A 23,625-nucleotide genomic window follows, 5' to 3' on the forward strand; every position below is an offset into this window, starting at 1 on the left:
TGAGAATGGATCAGTGAGGCCGTCCCAGCTGGCTGCAATGAGTATTTCCGTTGGTCCAAGCTGAATACCATTTTCTATGAGTATGTGCAATTTCCTCTTGAGTATCTCCAGTCTGACAGTGCTGTGGGATGAATTACTTTGGGATTTTTAAGATGCTGAGGAGAGGTGGGGCCAGCTAACTTCCAGATTTTTAAAGATCTCTGAGAAATGTTAATGTGAGGCTTAATGGATGCTTCTTAGTCTTGACAGGAGGCAAAGCCTGCTAAGCAAACAAATCATTGCAGAACAACAAGAATGTGCAGGGAGACACAAAATAAATTATTGGCTGCTGGATGTTCAGATACCAGAATGCTCCCCTGGAAGAGGAGTGTCAGAAACCTCTGGAGAATTCTGTGTGAGCCCAGCTGATCCACGTCAGGGGCTGGGTCAAGTGGAACTGAGCTCCTGAAAGGGAAAGGAGGGACAGCAGAGCTGCCAGGGGGACACTTGGGTCAGCTCCTGGCACTGCACTGTGTAATGTGTGAAATCTGGAGGCTGTGTTGTCTTGTGGTGTATTTTGGGGGTTGTTTGAAGCGGTGGTTCAGCTTTAAGTGTGGTACTGCCCCACCAGAAGAAGACATCTTAGACAGCAGCGAATATTTGAAGTGACAGCTGATTTAAATTCGGGCTGCTTAGCACAGCCACAGAGGCAATATTGCAGCTGCCACACGTGCCAGCAGAGTGAGCTGTGCTCAGGAGGGGCTGCCCTCGGTGCTGGAGCTGCTCGGGACTGTGGCCAGCCCAGAGCAGATGGAGGAGGGCAGAGGGCACTGCCAGCAGGGGCAGAGCAGCTCCAGAGGCCGCTGCTGGCAGATGTTTGCAGCTGGCAGAGAGCTGGAGCGGAAGGCAGGGGGTTCCTCACCGGTGATCAATCTGCAGCCTGTGCTGGGCAGTTCGGGCTTGGCAGAGCTCAGCCATGGCCAGCACTGCAGCAGGTGCTGCTCTGGCTGCACTGCTGGGCACAGAGCTGCTGCTGCTGCTGCTGCCAGGGCTGGGAGCAGGAAACAGCTGGGAGAGCATGGCATGGCTTATGTGGGACAGGGAATGGCACCCAGCAGCCTCCATGGCTGGGTGCTGCCTTCTCCTCTGGAATAATGCACCAGTTCTCCCTCAACTCAGCTTTCTCATTAGCTGTAGCTAGGAGGTGATTGTCTGGACTTAACTGGTAAATGCACATCCACTGTCCAAACTAACTCCAGACAGCAAACATTATTTTATTTTATTTTATTTTATTTTATTTTATTTTATTTTATTTTATTTTATTTTATTTTATTTTATTTTATTTTATTTTATTTTTATATTTTTATTTTATTTATATTTTTTATTTTGTTTTATTTTTTTATTATTTAATTTTTTTAATTTAATTTAATTTAATTTAATTTAATTTAATTTTATTTTATTTTATTTTATTTTATTTTATTTTATTTTATTTTATTTTATTTTTTTATATTTTCATTTTATTTATATTTTTTATTTTCTTTTATTTTTTTATTATTTTATTTTATTTTATTTTATTTTATTTTATTTTATATTTTATTTTATTTAATATTTTATTTTAGTTTATTTTAGTTTATTTAATATTTTATTTTATTTAATATTTTATTTTAGTTTATTTTAGTTTATTTTATATTTTATTTTATTTAATATTTTATTTTAGTTTATTTTAGTTTATTTTAGTTTATTTTAGCTTATTTAATATTTTATTTTATTTTATTTTATTTTTTATTTTATATTTTATTTTATTTTATTTTATTTTATTTTATATTTTCTTTTATTTTATTTTATATTTTATTTTATTTTATTTTATTTTACATTTTATTTTATTTTATTTTATTTTATATTTTATTTTATATTTTTTATTTTATTTTATTTTATTTTATTTTATTTTATTTTATTTTATATTTTATTTTGTTTTATATTTTATATTTTATTTTATTTTATATTTTGTTTTATTTTATTTTATTTATTTTATTTTATTTTATTTTATTTTATTTTATATTTTATTTTATTTTATTTAATATTTTATTTTATTTTATTTTATTTTATTTTATTTTATTTTATGCTTTTCCCTGGAGGGTAAACGGCCTGCAGCTCCTCATGCTGTCACTCCCAGGAAGTGGCAGCTACAAACAGAGCAGTGTCTCAGCCAGCTGAGCTGAGGTGGGATAGCTGTGACCCATACACAAAACCAGAAGGGATTTCTCTTCATTGGCAGCTTCCAATGATGATTTTGATCTGTAAAGAGGGTTCTGGTATTTCTGGGGGAGGCCTCCCTCTCCTCCAGCAGGTGAAATGTTTAAATGTTTGCTTAGCAGAAGTGTGCATTGTTCAGGCTGAACTGTAATTTATCATCTCTGAGGTGTTCCAGCTTGGACAGTGGAACGATGGAGACACCAGAAAATGCCTCACTCTAATGGGATGTAATGAGGGAGCATGGGGTTAAAGCATCACCATGACTTTTATAAGATTTAGTGTTTTAATGAACTGCCCCCACACCTTGAAAACCCAGGAACTTTTCACCTTTAATTTGCTTGGCTCATGTTTGCCGTGCCCTGCTCTCAGTTTACAGTTCATTATCCAGACAGATGCTCATCACTGGGGATGTTTGTCATGGAATTCACTCACAATCTGCACTTCAAACTCGCTGCTTGTGCTTGAGGGAGATAAGGCAGAGGAACCAGGGCAGGGCTGAGCACAGTGCAGAGGACAGAGCTCACTCTGCTTCTGGCTCTCCTCTGCGGAAGGGGAGCAGCAGTGGGGATGGCATTGGATTCATCCATAACCCCAGAACCAGAGGGCTACCAGAACCTCACCAAACCTCACCAAAAAACCCCTTTAAAAGATGCCCCAGCTCTCCATGTGATCCCATGTGCTGAGGGAATCCCAGCCCAGCCCTTATGGCCCCATTGCTGTGTCCTTAGTCCCCAGTTAAACTGCAAAGAGAATCCACACAAACACTAGACTTTCCCCTCAGAAACAAATCATGCCTAATATTTAATGCTCCAGCACCATGGCATGACCACCAGCACGCTGGTGAGAGAGGGAATTTCAGCAGGCAAATGGAAAAAAGTACCACTGACATTAATTTTAATCAGGTCCCAATCATCTGATTTGTCCTCTGTATTTTTTTTTCCTCTAGCAGAGCTGATTGTCTTTCTGCAAGATTTGTTACTCCACAGAACAATAATAGAGGCTGTAATGATGTAATTTATGGCTGTAATTTGCTTTTGGAAATCCTCTATTAGTGAAAAATAGCAACAGTGCAGTTTTATTAATTGCAGGAGGTGACTGTTGAATGCTGAGTGTCAGTGCCAGAGGAGTGACTGTGCTGTGCTCTGCTCCCCAAGGTCTGTAGGAGCAGAGCTCTGTGTCCTTTGGAGCCTGTGCAATGAGTGTTTTGCTTAAACTAAATAAGTGCAAAAATAACTCAAGTTCACTGGGAAGTTTGAGGAAATGACAGAGGGAAGCATTAGCCTGTAAATTCAGCATTGAGAGGCACAGCAGAGTGTTAGTGCTCACATACTCATGGCTCTGCAGAATTGCACATTTATTTACACCTTCTACCCCCAAACTGCTGCTTGCAGCTCAAGCCTTGAGCTTCATTACTGAGCTCCCCTCTCAGTGTGCTGTGCCAGGGAGAGCCACTTCATCTCCTTTCCTTCTGTAATGTGGACATTTTTTACCCTGGCACAACACTTCTATTTCCATTTGCATAAACCAGGCTTTACCAGGATGTAGCTCTGGGGAACAGCGCGCGGGCAGAAATCACCTCTGTGTGGTTTAAAGGTGAACTCCCTTCCCTTGTGCTCCGGAGCAGCACCGGGCTGGCCGAGGGCCAGGCTTGCTGTAACCTCTGTGCTCTTGAGCTCTGCTTTTGGGGAGCTGCTCCTGCCGCTCAGATGATGTCGGCAGCAGAGAGCAGAGCCATCCGTCTCAGCCCTGGCTCCTCAGCATCGCTGTGTCCAGGCTCCTCCGTGCCTTTTTTGGGGGAGTTTTACACAGCTTGCTGCTTGGTGGGGCCAGCAGAGGAGCCTCCCTCTGGAGCTGGGACAAAATGTCAATTGGAAGTGTGGAAAAGCAGGGCTGGGAGGAGCTGCCAGCTGGCACAGGTACCCTCAGGCATATGCTGCAAGGCTGCCTGCGAGCTGCGGGAGCCAGCCTGGAGTGGGAGTAAATAAATTCCAGACTCAGTCATTCCTCCTCGCTGCCCTTACCTCATCCCAATTACGGGCTGCTCATTGAGCCCTGGGAGCTCTGACAGCAAAAATAGGAATTGTCTGGCGGGGTGGGAGCCACATGTCTGTCTGCACCGGGCTCTGCCTCTCCTGGCCCTGTGGCTTGGGCCCACTGCAGTTGACTCATCTCTGCAATGGGCATGGACATGAATTTCCTGAGCAAGGGTTGGCTGACAGCATCATTCTGTACAACATCATTCTGCTTCTGTGGGAAGGAAAATTCCCTGCTTAAATGGGGATGCTGGTCTGCCTCCCCTGCTCCAGCACTGCCAGGGGAGTCCTAGCCCCGAGGAGTAAAAATCAGAGTAATTCCAGAAGTGGAGCCAGCTTTGTGGCTAGAGGTGATGTCTTTTATTAGGCCATCCAATAGAGCTGGAATAAAGGCCAAGCTCTCGAGCACACTGATCTTTTTTCAAGCCTCTTTCAGCTGGAAGTTGCTGTGAGATGCTCAGATAAAGTTAATGGTCACTGGGATTGCTCCAGGTTACACTAACACAGAAAATGTGCCTTAAACAAATGGCTTTGGTCCCTTGGTCTGTCATATCCCTGACTTACACAACGATCAGAGCAGCCCCTTTCAAGGATGCTTCTTAGCCAGGAGCCTCCAGCAGGGTCTGGACAAGCAGCCCCTGAGGGTAAAACTTGTTTCTGCTTGAGGAGGGGGGAAATAATTGCATCTGTGGTTATACATACTGTATATATTTAATTTTCCTCCTTCTAGATATATGCCAGGTTTGGTTTCTATAAGGCCCACCAGTCTATCAGACGTGTGTCTGATCAATAATTTGATTTTCCTGTGTCACTCTCTCATCCTTTTAACCACAGTGAGTTCCTGATGTCTGTACAGTATCTGCTCCCATTAATGCAATAATCTTGGTCATGCCCTCTGTGTGCTTTGCTGCTGTGAAGTCAGTGACATCAATAAATTATTTGAAAAGGAAAAATAATCTAGGTGCAAGGATAGAAAATAATAATGACTATTTTCTGCATTTTTATGGCCACTTTTTAAAGAGTTTGTGGTGTTTTTGTTACAGATTTTGCTTATCAAAAATTAAAACTGTACTGCCAGAATAAGAAAGGAGCAAGTAGAAATTTCCTCTTGCTGATTTCAAACCAGGGTAAATGAAAGTGAAATACTGAAGCAGAAGCTGCCTGCTTCACTTCCACTGTGGTTTGAATGAGGCTCTGACATCCCCAGACTTCAGCAAGTGCCCAGCCAAGAACTGGGGAGTTCAGGGGCTTGCAGGACATGAGCTCTGTCTATGAGAAGGAGAAAGCAGCTCATTATTAATCCATGGCATATTAATCTACCCAAATAAAGCGAGTTCACAACCTCCATAGCAGCCATAAAAACCATCCCTGTATCACCCCAGTTCTTTAAAACAAGAAATTGTCCTTGGGACCTCATCCTTGAGGTGCATGAAGCATTTAAAATTCCTTCAGCTCAGTGGCAGAGCTCGGATCACCCTCACAGCCTCAAGTCAATGCTCTTCATGTGTTTCCTGCACTCAGTTTCCCAAGCACGTGTCTGAGGGTGCTCAGCAGATGAAAATTCTGTGTATGGCTACATGCTGTGGATCCTCTTTGCAGTTTAACTGGGGACTAAGGCAGCTGCAGGTGTTTTCACACATCTGCCAGAATTTAAATGTGTTTAATTCATGCCCTGCATAAATGCACGAAAACAGAAGTTTTCAAGAGAACTTAGGACAATTTACTGCTTGTTTTATCGAGTGTAAGTGTGCTCAGAAGTACCTGCAAGTGTACTTGGGTCCATGAGCAGCAGTGCTCTGAAGCAGCAGCAGCAATGGTTCTCAAGTGTGTTGGGCTCAAAATTAGGGCTTTTAACCTGCCACTTCACTCATTTTCATCTGTCCCCATTTCCTATGCTAAAAAGAGCCAGTTGTGGTGCTGGAGTTGGAATATCTCAGGTCATCACTCACATTTCCAGCCATAACTACAATTTTTTCTCTCTAGATAATGTTTCCTATGTAAGTGCTTTCATTTCTGAGTCAATTTAGTTAAATAATGAAAGTGAGGACTGAAATGGCACAAAGAGGAGCAGGTAGTTTCCTGTGTTACAAATAAGCATCTTCTAAAAAATCTGGGTTTTTTTTTAGTTTAGGTGTATGCTTGGAGAATTAAAATGTAGGATTCTGCTTCTCATCTTCTCCAGTCACTTTTATGTCCTTATTCTATATTTTAGGTGCTTACAGGAAGATGAAATGCGGGGTTCTGTTTCCCATCTCCTGCAGTTGTCCTGAAAGGTTTTTGTTAAGTTTTAATGGGTTCCAGAACTGTTTCCTTTGAAGTCCTTTCCAGTTCCAGACCCTTCCTCCACCCAGCAGGAAATGCCATCTCTCTTTGCAAATGCAGACTGGCCACTGAACCCTGGCATGGCTGTTCAGCCAACAGAAAGCAGCTTTGGTGTAATAGTTGGTTTTTCCATATTTAATTTTATTTCATTATTTAATATTTGAGCTGTTCCTGGTGGGATTGGGTGCCCCAGCTCCAGCAAGGCAGAGAATCCTCAGGAGTTCCCCCAGGTGTGCTGGGGTTCAGCTGATCTGGGTGCTCTTGCTGCAGAAAATCTCACCTCAGTCTCTGCTCAGCACTGGCACATGGAGCCAGGATGGGGCTGCTTTTAGAGAAATAATGAATTCACATTCAGGCAGGGGAACTTTTACTGGTAGAAATATTAATGCAAGTGCTTAGATCCTTATTTCACAAGGGAGAGGAAATAAGATTTCCTGGTTAGTCTCAGTGCCTGTGGCAAACTCATACAGCTCCAAAATTAAGTTTTGAATTGGTTTTATGAACTGCATATGATAAAGTTAGTATAACAAACACAGTGAAGTAAATATTTACTTCTGAAACCAATTTGTTAAAAGAAATCTGAATCTGATTCTCGGTTGTTCAGATGTGGAAGAAGTGACAGGAGCTTCAGAGGCATCGTGGTTCTGTGGTTCTGTGGTTCTGGATTTTGGGGTTCTGGATTTTGGGGTTCTGAGGTTCTGTAGTTCTGGATTTTGTGGTTCTGTGTTCTCTGGGTCTGGGTTCTGTGTCTCTGTAGTTCTGGGTTCTGTGTTCCTGCCTCTCTGGACCTGCTGGCTGTTCGGGTTCTTTGTTCCCCTGGCTCCAGAGCTGGAGATGAGACAAGGGCTGCTGTCCCCCTCAGCAGGGACAGAACGCTGCCCTGGCTGCCAGGATGATTCCTTTCCCATCAGCTCTGCACGAGTGGCATTCCCAGCAGAATTTACAGCAGAATTTCTCAGGATTTGTCCCTTTGGGAAAGGTCCTAACCCAGGGTGTGCCCATTGCTGCTTTCCTGCTGGCCAGAACCATTTCTGGCGTTTTCACATGGAATGCTGATAGGATTTTATTTTTGTTCACAATTACAAAACTCCTGCTGTCACAATAACGTGGGTAGAGCCCAGAGCTCTGTCCCTGGCCCTGGGTCAGTGGGACCTGGGCAGTGCCAGCCTTGCCTGTCACCACCTGCAGGCAGAGCCAAGCAATGAGGTGCTCCAGTCCCTTCTTCCTTTGCAAGGGATGCTCACTGTGACAGATGATAGAATTACATTTAGCAACACAGTCTGCATCTGCTGAATCAAAGTAATCATGGGTGATGCTCCCTCCTGCACGTCTGGATGCTAACAGGATGGATTCACTGAAGGAAAGTGGGGATTAGTCATCCAAGGATCCAGAGATATTTCTCTGCATCCCTGTCTCTTAATATATTCTGCATCCCCCTTTTCTGTCTGCAGAGTGTAATTTATCAGGACTCAGAAATTCCACCAGCAGGGTATTTGAAAACTCTGCAAGCAGGGAAGAGAACTGAATGGTTTGTTGCTAATGTAGGGGGCCAGTAATTAAGATTTATCTTAATGTGGAGACTGAGCAGAGACAGGATCCTTGATGAAAAGGGCATTGCATTTGCAGAACACTGAGTTCCTATTCTGAAGAGACACTCAGATCTTGATCATAAATTACACTGTCCACAAAAGCCACAGGGAGGATTGAGCTGGGCCCACAGAATTCCCATCCCAGCTCTGCTTTCTCTGCTCCTGGCCCCAGGAAGCTGCCCTGTGTTCTGGCAGGGCTCCAGCCCAGGAGAAGCTGCTGAGAGCCCCATTTTATGTAGATTTGGAATGGCCTGGTTTTTCTCCACAAGTAATTAGTTCCTTAGCTGACATTTTCCTTTGCAGAGTGGACCTCAGAGTCAGGGAGTAACCTGGATCCCAGCTGCAAGTCCTGCAGCTCAGAGTCAGGGAGAAACCTGGGTTCAAGCTCCAGCCATGGAGAGCCTGGGTTCTCCACATTTGGAGACTGAGGATGCTGTTAAGGAAGCAGGCTGTTGGTGTCACTCCTGGACAGCATCTCCCCATTTCTCCTGCAGCTGATATTACTCATGAAATGAAAGCCCTTGTATTATAAAGTGATAAATGAAGAGCAGGACTGAGGTGTGCTGGGCCAATGGTATTGGAATCAAGTGGAAGAGAATTCCCAGAGCAGAATTCCTTCCCCTCCTGCACCCCGGGTCTGCGGGTGTCAGAGGGCCCAGCTGGCAGAAAGCACAATGTATAATTTACTGTTAATCTGGGATTATGGGGATAAGCACAGTCTGCTGCCTGCCAGTGTTGTTTCCTTAATCACTGTAATCTCAGCAGCATTAATGACTGAGCCCACACCCACTGTGCTCCCACACCAGCCCCACAGCTGCCTGGGGTGTTTGCAGCTGGCGTGGGCACTTCAGATCTCCTACATCTCTTGTGGCAAATGTCAGTGTTCCCCAGGGATGGGAGCCTCGGTGGGAGCACAGCCCAGCTCCTGGGTGGGCTTTGTCCCCACTGCAGCCCTTTGTCTCCCTGGCACTGTGCTTGTCTGTGAGACAACTGCAGGGTTCATTTTAAGGTTGGCAGTGCCCGAGTGCCCTTTCCCACATCCCTCCAGGCCACGCTCCCTGTCAAAGCATGGCTGGGTTTGCGTGTCAGTCCTTCAGGTGTGTGCCACAGGTCTGTCACTGCTGAGGTGCTGTGCCTGTGGGAGGGACAGATCTGAATGCTGAGCCACAGTTAACATCATCCTGGGAGACTCCACTCTCAGAGTTTCCAGCCTGCACGCTGGACCATTCTCATGACCTCAGGCTGCCATGGATTTCTCTTGATAACACCATCTAATCGGATTTGGAGTTTAATTAAACAGCTGTCACTTTGCTTCCTCATTCTGCCACAATTTAATGTTGAATTAGTTCCTGAATCAGTCATGGCTGAATGCTTTGCCTTCTTACAACCCAGAGCCTGGATGAACATCAGGTTTGCTCTTCAGCTCAGCCCAAGCAGCACTCTGTGTTCCTGCTCTGTGTGCAGAGCTCCCACTGCCCTCAGTGCAGGTTCCCTGACTGAAAAGGGCTGGAATAAAAGGTGAGATGGCTGCAGAGTCAGCCCTGGGGGTGCCTAGAGCACATTTGCTTTGGGGAATTCTGTCCCCTTGCTAAGAAAGAGGTGATTTTAGTGCAAAGCAGCCCTGCAGAGTTTGCTGAGAGCAGCACAGTGGCTGCAGCTGTGGAAGGGAGTGCTGCTGCTGGTGGCTTCATCCAAATAAACCTGACCCAGGCATGGCCAGAGCATGAGAGGAGCTTTGTGGTGCTCTGAGCTGTAAAAGCAGCTCGAGGAGGAACACTTGGAGATCTCCTGCACAGTGGTGGGTTTGCATCAAATTCTGTCAATACATTCTAAAGTAATTTCTTACACACAAAATCCAATTATTTGCTCTCAGATATCTCCTTTGATACCTCCTTGAGCCTAACCACTAGAGTTTTCCTCTAATCATTAGAGGGAAATTTGTTCTTTAATTATACTATTTGTTAATGAAATGTGTTTAAATAGTAATTATTTCCTTCGCATGTTGTATCCATTGGAGGGATGCCCTGGTAACAGAAAGAACCTTCCTGGCAGTTTGTAGATGCTCTTCAGGCAGGAAAGGCAGCTCAGCCTCTGCAGTGGAAGTCAGATGTTGTTGGGATTTGGGCGTTGTGCTGCCAAGACAGTTCCAAAGCCAGGATCTCCCTTGTTTCCATAGGATTATCTGTGTAGCTCTGTCTCAGCTGTGCAAGTGCCAGCCCTGGCTTTTTTAGAGTTTGCAATTCACTTACAGGAACTTCTTTCTGACCTGGATATTGGTGCTGACTTACAGTGCATCTTCCTTGTGTGCTTTTTCAATTTACTCTACTTCCCTCATCTTTGAATTTCTTGGGGAACAAGTCCAAACACTGCTATCAGATGCTTCCAATTTTTTTGTCACATAAAATAAATTTCATTTTTAAAGTCTACTTGCTGCCTGCACAGAAAGTAGATTAGTTCTTGGGGGATTTTAAAAATTAAAGAATGTGGAAATGGCCAAGATATTGTGATTTTGAAAAGTGCCTTCATTTTAAATGAATTTGTAGTCTCTCTGAAAGTTTCTTAGGAATGCTGTCTGTGTACTCCTGGATTAGCCTGCAGTCAGGGCAGGATATTGCATTGGAAAATGAGACCCAGAAGCCCCAGTTCTGCTGCTGATGGAAAAGAATTGTCCTGGTCCTTGTCCTTGGGGATGGGATTTGTGCTTGTCAGAGGATGTTCAGGGGGTGGGAGAATGCAGGGAAGCAAATCTGGGTGCTCATGGACAGACAGACAGACATACAGAGTCTGCTTGAGCTCCTGTGATTTGATGTGTTCCAGTTCAGCCTCTGGGGAGTCTGGGCTGTGGTTGTTTCCTGTGCTGTTCAGTTTTCTGTCAGGTTTGTGGTGATTCTCCCTGGGTTGCCTTTGGCTTCATTCAGCAATATGAAGGGAACACAGAGCAGCAGCAGTTGTGCCACAAGGCTGTTCCACATCCAGGGATGGGGGATACACGCTTCTCTATTTTAGTTCTAAACAAAAAACACAATAAAATCCAGGCTTTGCTCCTTGCTCTCTTTTTCTGGTTTGTTTTAACTATCACAGGGCACTTGGAGCTTGGGGAAGGGAAGTGGCAGAGCTGAAAATTGCTTTTAGTACAGTGTGCAATATATGAATTGCTTATACATCAGTCTTTCTTAATCTGTGTAATAGCCATGAGTTGTGGCTGCTTCCAGTGCAGGGGAAGGCAAGAGGTTTCCATCTCTGCTCAGGGCTGAGGCTGGGTGGGCACCAGTGCCCTCCCAGTGCTGGGCATCTCTCGTGCTGCAGTAGGAATCATTCAGGGTTCTTCCCTTTCTAGAACAGTCAACATTCCTTTTGAGCATCTCCTTTTAAGTTTGATGGGATTTCCTAACAGAGCTGCAGGAGAACCTGAGAAATAACAAGGTGTCAGATGAAAAGGAAATGTGACCTAAATTTCAGACTCACTGAACTTGAATTGAAAACAGTATCAACAGTGTCAGTGCCCCATTTTGCTGCTGTTGACATCAGTGGCTGCAGTCCTGAGTGCTGAGGAATTTGCTGAATATTTTATTCACTTTGTATTGAAAGCTGAAAAGTTGGAGAAGACTTTGAAGTTTTTCCTGCATGGGAATCTTGGGAATACAGTGATGCTGACATAGTTGAGGAGTTCCAAGTGTCAGCCTGGTCGATGGTGCATGGAAAGGCTTTTATATGCCACAGCCCCACCTCAGACTTCAAATTTCCTTGTTATTTCCCCTGCAGTTAACAGCATCACTGACTCCTTCTGGATTCCTTACATTGCTTCATTGGCCGTATCAGAGGAAATTAAATAATCTTGAAACAGTTCCAGACACAAAGTTCACGGAGAGGCCCCGTCTCTGCAGTGGGCTTGGATTCATTTTTACTTTGGAGGCTCTTTTATCCTTACCCTAAGGCAGCAGGCTGTCCCCTTTTGGTGTCCCTCCTGGACAGCATTTTCCTTTTCTTCTGCAGCTGATATCAAAAGCCTTCGTATCATAAAGTGATAAATGAAGAGCAGGGTTGAGAAGTGATTGCCAGTCAAGTCAGGATTGAGAAGCGATTGCCAGTCAAGCCTACGTTAGTAAAAACTCTGAAATCACATGTTGGAAGATGAATATTGGGAATAACCCTTCATATCTGAAAAGCAGGTGATACCTGTGGAGTGTGCCTGACCTGAGTTTAGAGAATGGTGCTGTTGAACAGAGTGCTGGGTGTTTATTTAGCAGATCAGACAGGGCTGGGGTTTCATTGCCTTTCACCAGGCTGCACCTCTCTGGGAGTGAACAGAGATCTTCAGCCCCCCAGAGCTGGTGTGAGCAGTGCTGTGCTCTCTGGGGATGAACAGAGATTTTCAGCCAGGCTGGTGTGAGCAGTGCTGTGCTCTCTGGGGATGAACAGAGATTTTCAGCCCCCCAGAGCTGGTGTGAGCAGTGCTGTGCTTTGTTTCGTGCAGGACACGGAGATCCTGAACACGGCCATCCTGACGGGCAGGACGGTGGCAGTGCCCATCAAGGTGGTGTCCATCGAGGAGAACAGTGCTGTGACAGACATCTCTGAGTCTGTGGAGTGCAAATCCTCTGGGGAGGACGTCATCAAAGTAAGTTCCTGCCACCCAGTGGCTCCTGGGCTTTCACATTTCGCAGGGAAAAGGGAAACAGCCTGGGCTGCTGCAGCTCTCCAGCCATTTGTTTGGGAAGAATGTTTTCCTGAAGCACCCTGTCCTTTGATTAGCACTTGGGGCCCTGCTGTGCTCCTCTCTTATTTTCTGCAGAAATAATTTACCTGCACTAAAAGGGCTCCTTCCAAGGATGTTTGCAGCACCAGAACTTTCTGAGTGGCTTCAGGAGCCTCCCCTGCCTGGGGCACTCTGAGGCTGAAGTGGAACAAATAACTGGAGGTTAACACAGCATTTACTGGGATCAGGCAGGGACATTTTCAGGTGTAATTTCTCTCTCTTCAGGGCTGGTTGGGAATTGCTCACATGGTGGGAGAAGGTGCCTCCTGTGTGTTTGGAATATGTGCAGAACCTCTGGAGGGATGTGGCTGTGGCACGAGTGCCCACTGCTGTAAAACATACAGCTGGCTGGAAAGCACAGCTCAATGAAGTGCTTGGAACAAAAAGCTTTGCTCATCTCATCATTAAGGAGAAAAGGCTTTTTAAATTTTTTTTCCATCTAGAATGTTCTTGTTTCCACAAAATTTCTTTCTTTACGTGGGGAAGTGGTTTGGGGTTCAAGGCAAATTGACATCTTCAATTGGTTCAGATTTTAAAAAGCACTCAGAAAGCTTCAAATGAGCACAGAGGTCTTTCATCCTTAATTCATTTTGAAATTCTCCATCAAGCTTTTATGTTCAATTCTTTAGAAATATCTTGCTCTGTGAAATCCTGGTGTAGAGACCTTGTTGGGAGTAACCTTTCTGCTGAAAAATAAAATCCAGTCTTCATGAATTTTGTGTTTTGGGCAGAGCCCATGGTACAAGGGCTGTGTGCATGCGTTTACAGCTCATATAAAGCCTGTAGATTACCTTAAACCACAAAGTTAGGGGAAAAAAAATGAGTTTTTGATGAGAGCTATTGAGAGCTATTTAATACTTACTCATATTGTCATCTAGAGGTTCAGGCAGATATTTTTGTTGTGTGGAATTTCTGGTAGTTTGGGTTCAGCCAAACCTGGCAGGTTTGAGGCCAGAAGCTGAAGATGCTCAGTGCCTGTCTGCACTTGGCCTGTAATATTTAGTTAGCAAATAAATGTCCTTTGTGTGGTTCATGTAAAGAGCTTAAAGGTAATGCTCCTGCCCAGCAATTGGCCATCAGCTCAAAGCTCATTTATATTAATTTTTACTTCACTTGGGCTGAGTTACATTGTTCTCAGTGACAGAACCCAGTGGAAATCTGAGTTTAGGATCTATCTGCAAATAGCAGGGAAGAGTTTCCCAGTGATCCTCATGGTCCCAGGGCAGCTCCATGCACAGTTTAAATGTGCTGACTGCTACTCCTTTTACTTCTTTTATTGTCGCATAGTTCCCAGTCTTTATTTCCAAATTTACAGCTGATTTCATGAACTTTAAATGCCTTTGAGTGCTCTAGACCTTCACACAGTGGTCCAACCTTTTAAAAGTGGACACAAAATTTATTATGGCACTAAAAAGGAAGCAAAAGCCAAATTTTATTTCGCCAAGCTGGAATTTACCAATAGGATCCATCTGTCTGGGTGCATTAATGGCAATTGCAGTTGCATGCAGGGGCTCCTTGCCATCTGCTCAGCTCAGGTGGGTTTTGCTGCTTTTGCAGGTGTTTTGTGCCCTTTGCTCAGGAGCAAACCCTGCTCAGGCTCCTGCAGAACGGGTGTGGTTCCTGTGTGAGGAACACAACATCCCCTGCCCTGAGGGTTTGAGCTTTGTGCTCAGCAGCTGAGGAGCTCCAGTGCAGTTCCCACTGACCACACTCCAAATAACCTGAAAGCCCTGGCACAGCAGCAGCTCCATCTCTGTGAGGCCAGGCCAGCAGTGTGACCGTGCTCACAGGGGTTCTTGGATGAGGGAAGAGACGAGGATCTGACTCCAGGTTTCACAAGGCTGATTTATTATTTTATGACATATATTACATTAAAACGATACTAAAAGAATAGAAGAAAAGGTTTCATCAGAAGGCTGGCTAAGCTAAGAAAGGAATGATAACAAAGGTTTGTGTCTCAGACAGTCCGAGCCAGCTGAGTGTGATTGGCCATTAATTACAAACACCCACATGACCCCAATCCCAGATGCACCTGTTGTGTTCCACAGCAGCAGATAATCAATGTTTACATTTTGTTCCTGAGGCCTCGCAGCTCCTCAGGAGGAAAAATCCTAAGGAAAAGATTTTCCATAAAAGATGTCTGTGACACAGCAGCATCTCTATGAGTCCAGGCCAGCAACCTGCTTCTCTGTTGGCTGCTCCTTCCCTTCTGATGCTGTGTGAACACAGAGTCACTTGTGTCAAACTGAACACCTTTAGAACAGGGGAGAAAGTCACAGCATGGAAATGCCATTGTTTTGCTGCTCTGAAGCCCCATGACTTTGAAGGTTCATCTTCTGGCAAGGGTGCTATGTTATATTCTGAACAGGATAACAAATGGAACCTCCACCTCCTTGCCCTCCTCCATACTCCCATAGTGCTGTGATTTCTGGGATCAGTGTACTCAGCAGAGCAGCAGAACTTGAGAGGAGTTAATAGAAATGAAGCTTTACCACACCCTTCGGTCAGATGCCAGCAGATCACCAGGGCAGCAGTGGCTGGAGGTCCCACAGGAGCTGTTCTGTCAGGAGTGGGCAGCAGCAGCCCAGCAGCCAGCCTCTGTGGAAACTGAAACTCAGAATGGGCATGGACTGAGATACATTCACAATGGAAGCTGTAAATGCCTTGCCATCACATCATAGGCAGGAATTTCAAGGGCAGCTGAAGAAACTGCTAAACTATATCCTTGCAGAAACTGCTAAACTATATCCTTGCAGACTTCCCTCCCTTTTCTTGTGCCATCACCCAGCTGCCTGTCTGCCCTGGGCATGGAGAGCCAAGTGAAAAATCACAGCAACAGCTCCTGAAGTTCCACAGAAAGTGCTTCAGAGTCACCTCCAAAGCTCCAGCACAAAGTCTGGGAAAGGAAATGGGAGAAACCACACCAGTCCAGTGCCAGGTGTGATGGGAGGATGGTCAGTTTGCTCCAGACCTGAGTAACACAGTCAGAAGACAGGATGGTTTGGTTCTGCTTTGCTTTTCTGCCCCTGGTTGTAGTTTACTCACTGTGGATCTGTGCATTGTGGATACACACTGATTTAAGGAATGACAAACACTGTGATGGAAATGCACAACCACTGCCCAAACTGTGAGATGGAATTAAAAGTGATTCCACCCTGGGATCCTGCCTTGCCAAGCAGGATATCTGGGGCCATGCTGCAAATGTGGGCTGCCACATCCCCAGTGAGCAGGAGCCAAGCCCTCTGCTTGTCCCCATTTCCAGAAATTGCTTGACTGGAGAGTGCACAGAGCAAGGCAGATTTGGGTTCTGTGATGATGGGAGCTGCAGGAGCTCCTGTGGCTCAGCACAGCACAGCTCAGCCTCAGAAGCTGGGCACTGGGGAGCAGAGAGATGCCCTCCAGTCCCAGCTGGCATTCTGTGCCCCTTTTACTCTCTCGGTTCTGTCGTGGTGAATGATATTCAGTTAGTTAAATGTACTGCTGCTGCTCTGCAAGGCTGCCTCTGAAATCTCTCTAATGAGATTAGATAATGTACAGCCTTTGCCCTGAGAAAAGCTCTCTTGCTTTGGGGGCTTTCTGCTCAGTTTTGCTAATCTGGCTGCTGATACTGAAAGTGCAGCCCCTGCTCAGCAGAGAGAGCCCAGAGTGCACCCAGAGCACAGCCCTGGTGTTGGCTCTGCTCTGCAGGGCTGGGGCTCCGTCCTTGTGCTGGCAAATGGTGCTGGGAGCCTGGCCTGAGGGCTGGATCCAGTCTGGGATGGATCTGTGTTACTGATGGATCTGTGTTACTGATGGGTCTGTGTTACTGATCTGTTACTGATGGGTCTGTGTTACTGATGGATCTGTGTTAGTGATGGATCTGTGTTACTGATGGGTCTGTGTTACTGATCTGTTACTGATGGGTCTGTTACTGATCTGTGTTACTGATGGATCTGTGTTACTGATGGATCTGTGTCATCTGTCCTGAGCACTGGATCCACTCTGGGATGGATCTGTGTTACTGATGGATCTGTGTTACTGATGGGTCTGTGTTACTGATCTGTTACTGATGGGTCTGTGTTACTGATGGATCTGTGTTAGTGATGGATCTGTGTTACTGATCTTTGTTACTGATGGATCTGTGTCATCTGGCCTGAGGGCTGGATCCACTCTGGGATGGATCTGTGTTACTGATGGGTCTGTGTTACTGATCTGTTACTGATGGGTCTGTTACTGATCTGTGTTACTGATGGGTCTGTGTTACTGATGGATCTGTGTTAGTGATGGATCTGTGTTACTGATGGGTCTGTGTTACTGATCTGTGTTACTGAGGGATCTGTGTTACTGATGGATCTGTGTTACTGATGGATCTGTGTTACTGATCTTTGTTACTGATGGATCTGTGTCATCTGGCCTGAGGGCTGGATCCACTCTGGGATGGATCTGTGTTACTGATGGATCTGTGTTACTGATGGGTCTGTGTTACTGATCTGTTACTGATGGGTCTGTGTTACTGATGGATCTGTGTTACTGATGGGTCTGTGTTACTGATCTGTGTTACTGATGGATCTGTGTTACTGATGGGTCTGTGTCACCTGTCCTGAGGGCTGGATCCACTCTGGGATGGATCTGTGTTGCTGATGGATCTGTGTTACTGATGGATCTGTGTTACTGATCTGTGTTACTGATGGGTCTGTGTTACTGATCTGTTACTGATGGATCTGTGTTACTGATCTGTGTTACTGATGGGTCTGTGTTACTGATGGATCTGTGTTACTGATCTGTTCCTGATGGGTCTGTATTACTGATCTGTGTTACTGATGGGTCTGTGTCACCTATCCTGAGGGCTGGATCCACTCTGGGATGGATCTGTGTTGCTGATGGATGTGTGTTACTGATCTGTTACTGATCTGTGTTACTGATGGGTCTGTGTCACCTGTCCTGAGCACTGGCCCCACTCTGTGGTGTGCAGCTCCCAGCAGCACCCAGCCCCTCCAGCCCCCAGCCCTGGGTGCCTCTGAGAGCTGCAGGCTGCTCATTCTCAGGGGTGCAGCTGGAACCAGCCCATGCAGGCAGTGCTGCCCTGCTCCCTGTGCCACACTGGGAATTGTTCTCAGCTGTCCCACCCGACAGACTCATTCTTTGGGGGGTCACAGGTGGAAAGGGCTCTTGCACTGATGTGAGCAAACCAAGCCCTTGCAGTGCTCAGGTTTGCCATGCTGCAGGGCTGTGTGTGCCCTGTGCTGCTGGAGGCAGCTCTGGCTGCCCCTCCTGAGCCTCAGCTGCATCCCTGGGAGCCAGGGCTGGCCCTGAAATGCGGCCACTGCAGCAATTAGCAGCTCCTGCAATGGAGGTTTCCATTCAAGGCTGCTCTGACATGGCCACAAAGCTGTAAATAATAGCATGGAAGAGCTCAGGTCTGAAGCTTTAACTTTTAGCAGACTTAAAGAGTTTAATTTGAAAAAATGAGTACATGGGCCTTGAGACAGCTTCAGTTTTCCACTAGGTTACTGATTATTCAGGATTATGCAGCCAGGCATTGAAATCCTTCTTAGGAAGCCTAATGTTCCTGTAGCAGAGGATTTCCTTTGTGTGAGACCGTGGTGTTTAATTGGAATCAAGGCTGGGCAGCCACACAGAGTCCCTCTTTCAAAACCTGGAGAATTTATTGGAGGATAATTCCCTTTCTGCAGAGCACCTTGTTAAAAAGAAATCTTGGGAGAAATTCTATAGCAAGGACATGAATATCCAAAGTGTGTGGAATTATCACAGCCTAATAATTCCTGTAAATGCCATGTTAGTCTGTGTGAATGAGTGATCCTGGTGCTCTGTGCTCCTTAGTGCAATGAGTGGCTGCTCCCAGAGCCTGACCTGATGGGCTCCAGGTGCCTTCCTGGTGTGCCAGAGGGATGGCAGGAGCTGAACACAAGGATGAAAAGTGCTGAACACCACTATTCTTTGCTGATTATCCTGTAATTTTTTTTTTTTTTCACTGAAATTGAGATTCCTGTAAGAGGCACTGGAAAAAGCTCTCTGCTCACAGAAGTGCTGTCATAAATATTTAAACATTTATGTAACCTTTGAATATGTTAGCAACATTTACATTAGTATAACAGAAATGGGTAAATGGGTTTACAGACAAAAATGCAAGATCTGAACCTGATGAATACAAGCAGGACATCCACTGTAACCACATCTCCCCATTTCAGTCCTAAAACCACACAGCCACCTAGAAAATGCACTGGTGCTTCCCAGTTTGTCAGTCTCCATAAACCTGAGAGCATTGCTGCATTGAAACCTTCTCTTTCTGTCCTTCTGAACTGGGCTGGTATCTCCAGAGCTGAAAACCACTGGGGAATAAAGCAGCTCACATGAGCAACCACTCATTTAATTTTAGGTTTTACACTTGTCATCCTTTCCACTCCTGTGCACCACAGACCCAAACCAGTGCCTTGAGTTCTCCATCCTTTGAAAGGAAAGATCCCTTAGCCTGTGTTTGACGTGAAATTTGTCTCTCTAAAATTGCCTGTAATTGAGGGGAGATTTCTCAGGAGTCTGTAGTGGGATTTAACCTGGCAAACCCAGTGTTCCCCAGAGGTGGCAGCAGCCCCTGCCTGGCTGTGTGTCCTCGTCACACCCTTTGTGTGACCTCCAGCAGCTCCTGCAGGACAGAGCCAGGGTGGGATCAAAGCTTCATCTGAAATGGGGAAGTGAGGTCACACCCAGGGGTTCTGCACTGGCCTGGTGACAGTTCCAGAAATGTCCTTTACATTCACTGCAGCCCATCTGTGATTGCCTCTCCAGATCAGAGTGCCACAGGTACCATCCAGGAGGGGCTCTCTTCATTTCCAGGCAGCAGTTTCCTCTGTCAGCTCAATAAAATGTGATTTGTTACAGAGAGAATCTGTCCAAGTCATCTGGAAAGGCAATGGCCTTTGTTACAAGGGGGCACAAAAATATAATGCCAGGGAAAAGACAAAGAGGAGGCCTCCAGGGAACTGTGCTTAGCCCTGGCTTTGCTGTCTGCTTCTTTATTTTAGTTTCAATCTGGAGAAAGAAGCTAGGAAAATAGAAAAAAAGGGAAAAGTAGCTGAATGCAGCTTAATAATGAAAGAAACTGCTGAAATAGCATCAGAGAGCTCTTTAAAATGCAAAACTTCTTGCTGATCTGCTAAGCAGGAAAGAAAAAACCCAATCACTTAAAGGTGGTGGCTGAGCAGGCTTTCCCTTCATCATTGCTCACTTCTTCTGATGGCAGAGATAAAAAGCACTTTCAGAGGGAGGATGTTTTCATAGTAAAGCATAAATACTACAGGAGATGAGAGACACATCAGGGCTCACAGTCTCCAGCCACTGTTAGAAACTTTCTTGGCCTGGAGTGGCAGGACCCAGAGCTGAGGGATTGTCCCTGCGCTGCTCGCTGACCTTCCAGAATGTTGGCAAAAGCCTGGAGGAAAGCAGAAAAGCACTTCTGTCTGTCAAAAACTCTTCAACAAATATACCTTTTTAATTTAAAAAAATATTTGAGTTCTAACATGACACATTTTTAAAAAAAAATCTGCTTTCTATCCTTCCTCCATGGCTCCACGTGCCATTGCCTTTGGCTGTCCCCAGCAGCCCCGTGTTTCCATCCAGGAGAACAGATCCAGGCAGTGTGGCCAAGCCTGCCCTGAATAACTGGTTAGTCTGGGGAACCAGCACTGCCAGCTGATAATCCTCATTTGAATAAAAAGGGGCTGGGAATGGGTGGAAGGGAGCAGATGATAATATAAATACATGTTCAGGTGGGAGAAGCATTTCCACCATTATCCATGCTCGTTAGGGGTGATGAAATAGAATTCTGACAGGATGGTAGCAAGAGCAGGAGCTGGGATCTGCTGGCTTTGCTGGTAATTTCTGCAGACATACCAGCTCATTTAGTAATGTAACAGCTCCCATTGCTCACCACTTAATGTATGATTAATGTGCCACTGGATTTCCCCAGACATTTATGACACCTTTAGGAATAGAAATGACAATGACTTTATCACATGGAGTCACTTCATACTATCTGCATCTCTCTTAATGATTTATATATCCAGGAGTGATTTTATCACTGGTACTCAGTAACATAATAAATGAGGAAACTCAATGGTCTGTAAATTACAACACTGATTAAAGAAGTGATTACTGATATAACTCTTACATGGCTATGATAATGCTTGCTTATATTCCAGGACAGCATTTACATATTAATGATAAATCTACTGTAGTGTTTAGAAATACTTTACAGCTTTAATCAAAATGTAAACATTTACAAACAGATAATGTTTATTGCAGAGGAAATGACTTCTGTTACTCTTCAGTGGGTGAAATCTACTGCAGAGCCAGTGGGGAAAGCAGCATCACCCCTGGTGGAGGTCGTGTTGAGGGCAGAGCTTTGGCTGCTTGCCCCTGTGGAGCCCAGTCTGGGTTTGCTGGGTTCCTCTTGACCAAGCTGGGAAGAGCTTTGCTCATTAAGGATTCCCCAGCTCTGCCATCAGTTTGGAGCTCGCTGCATTGCAGAAAATCAACTGCGAGCTTCATAAACAGCATGCAGCCCTTGGGCTTCTCCAGCACCTTGTGTCCCGAGCCAGGGAGGTGTTGGGTGTTCAGCTGCTCCCGCTGCACCAGGCCATCGTGAACGTGCATAAACAGGGGAGCCTCTGTTTGTTTGGGGTTGAGCTGCCAGGGTGGCACTTGGAGCGCATTTTGTCACACTGATCGCCTTTTCTCCTCCCCTCTCTCCCCCTCTCAGGTGTCTGACAGGTGTGACTATGTTTTTGTCAACGGCAAGGAGATGAAGGGCAAGGTGAACGCCCTGGTGAACTTCACCTACCAGTACCTGAGTGCCCCCCTGCAGATGACGGTGTGGGTGCCACGCCTGCCCCTCCAGATCGACATTTCTGACACTGAGCTCAGCCAGATCAAAGGCTGGAGAGTCCCCGTGGTTTCCAACAAAAGGTGGGCTGGAGTCACTGCATTTCTTGTGTGATTTGTGAAGGGAATGCTCCCAAAGTGCTGCCTCTTCCCCTGAGGAGCAGCAGTACTGGCACAGCTTTGCACTGGGCATCTGCAGATCCAATAAAGCTGTAAAAGCTGTGGGAGTTCTGCTTCTGTGCTTGTGTCTGTCCTGGGCAGCAAAACACAGTGTGGGACTCTGGTAAGGTGCCCTGGCAGAGGTGTTGTTGGGATGCACAGATGAAAAGGTGGCACAGTGCTGTTGTGGGGTCCTTCATCACGTGAGGTGGGCATCCATGGTCCAGAGATGCAGAAGGGAAGGCTGTGTTTGAGGGGCACTCTCCATTATCACCCCAATGTTATGTTCAGTGCTGTTTTGGTGGCGTTTCTCCACGCTGTGCTCTCTCCTGCCCCAGGCCCACGCGGGACAGCGATGACGAGGACGAGGACGAGCGCAGGGGCAGGGGCTGCACCCTGCAGTACCAGCACGCCATGGTCAGGGTGCTCACCCAGTTCGTGGCCGAGGACTCGGGGCCCTGGGGACAGCTGAGCTACCTGCTGGGCTCCGACTGGCACTTTGACATCACGGACCTGGTCAGGGACTTCATGAAGCTGGAGGATCCCCACATTGCCAGGCTGCAGGAGGGCAGGATCCTGGTCGGCCGGGAAGTGGGCATGACCACCATGCAGGTACAGCCTGGGCAGGTACAGCCTGGGCATGACCACCATGCAGGTGCAGCCTGGGCAGGGCTGGGGTGGGCTGTGTGCCGCTCCTGCCGTGCCCCACAGGTCATCTGTGGGGTTGCACATGGGAATCCTGAGCAAACCAGGGCATGAAGGGTGATAGAGCTGATCTGTGTGGGTATGAGGGAGGTGGGGAGGACAGCATGTGTATGAGCTGGCTGTCTGTGGTTCCTGAAGAGAGCAGCATGGCCCTTAGTTTCAGCTAAGGGAGGGATATTTTACTGTCTTGCTGTTCCATCAGAAACAGAAAAAGCTGGAGGAACAGAGTTTCCAAGCCAAGAAAGGAAAGACAAATCCTAGGCTGGTAACCCCCTTTGGAGCAGTTGGGAGCTTTAATGAGCTCATCCACATGGGAAGACAGAGTAGCAGGAGAAGAGAATTTTAATTCCACTCTCGTGGTGAAATAATGCAAATAACACAACTGGGACAGGACAGCTCCCACTCTGGGATGGTTCTCAGCCACAGCCTCTCCACTCAGGTTTTCTGACCCTGCTAATGAAATCAGACTGCCTTTCCTGTGCTCCTCCTTTCTGTGCATAAAGCTTTGGAGACAAGGAGGCACGATGACCTTAGGAAAGGTTTTATCAATTGATCAGCCTTTTCCTAAATTGATTCTTCTGTGTTTCTCCAAAGGTTCTGTCTCCTCTGTCTGACTCCATCCTGGCAGAGAAGACAGTGACTGTGCTGGATGACAAAGTGACCATCACAGACCTCGGGGTGCAGCTGGTGTCTGGGCTGTCTCTCTTCCTGCAGCCCAGTGCAGCCACCAGCAGGGCCATCGTGGCCACAGCCGTGGCCCAGGAGCTGCTTCACACTCCCAAGCAGGTAATGTGCCCTCTGGGTTTACTGGGTTTGCCTTCTGGGGTGGGGCAGGACTCATCAGTGTAAAGCACAGATGAGAATTCACAGCCAGTTTAGGATTTAAACTTCAGGGGCAGTCTGTTTCCATGTTAGTTGCTTTTCCCTACAGATACTCTGGAATTGCTTGGTC

At 46.2% G+C, this 23,625-nt stretch overlaps 1 protein-coding gene across 1 annotated transcript in view; it reads left to right on the forward strand.

The window, feature by feature from the left end:
* TMEM132C (transmembrane protein 132C) overlaps positions 1-23,625 on the forward strand; it is a 165,773-nt gene that overhangs the window by 132,832 nt on the left and 9,316 nt on the right. Inside the window, exons 5-8 of the mRNA XM_063173218.1 lie at positions 12,651-12,794; positions 21,688-21,893; positions 22,307-22,580; positions 23,268-23,459. Of these exons, the coding sequence (XP_063029288.1) occupies positions 12,651-12,794; positions 21,688-21,893; positions 22,307-22,580; positions 23,268-23,459 (816 nt within the window). The remainder of the gene's footprint in view (positions 1-12,650; positions 12,795-21,687; positions 21,894-22,306; positions 22,581-23,267; positions 23,460-23,625) is intronic.

The sequence above is a fragment of the Melospiza melodia genome, chromosome 20 (assembly GCF_035770615.1).
Source record: "Melospiza melodia melodia isolate bMelMel2 chromosome 20, bMelMel2.pri, whole genome shotgun sequence".
NCBI classification, from domain to species: domain Eukaryota; kingdom Metazoa; phylum Chordata; class Aves; order Passeriformes; family Passerellidae; genus Melospiza; species Melospiza melodia.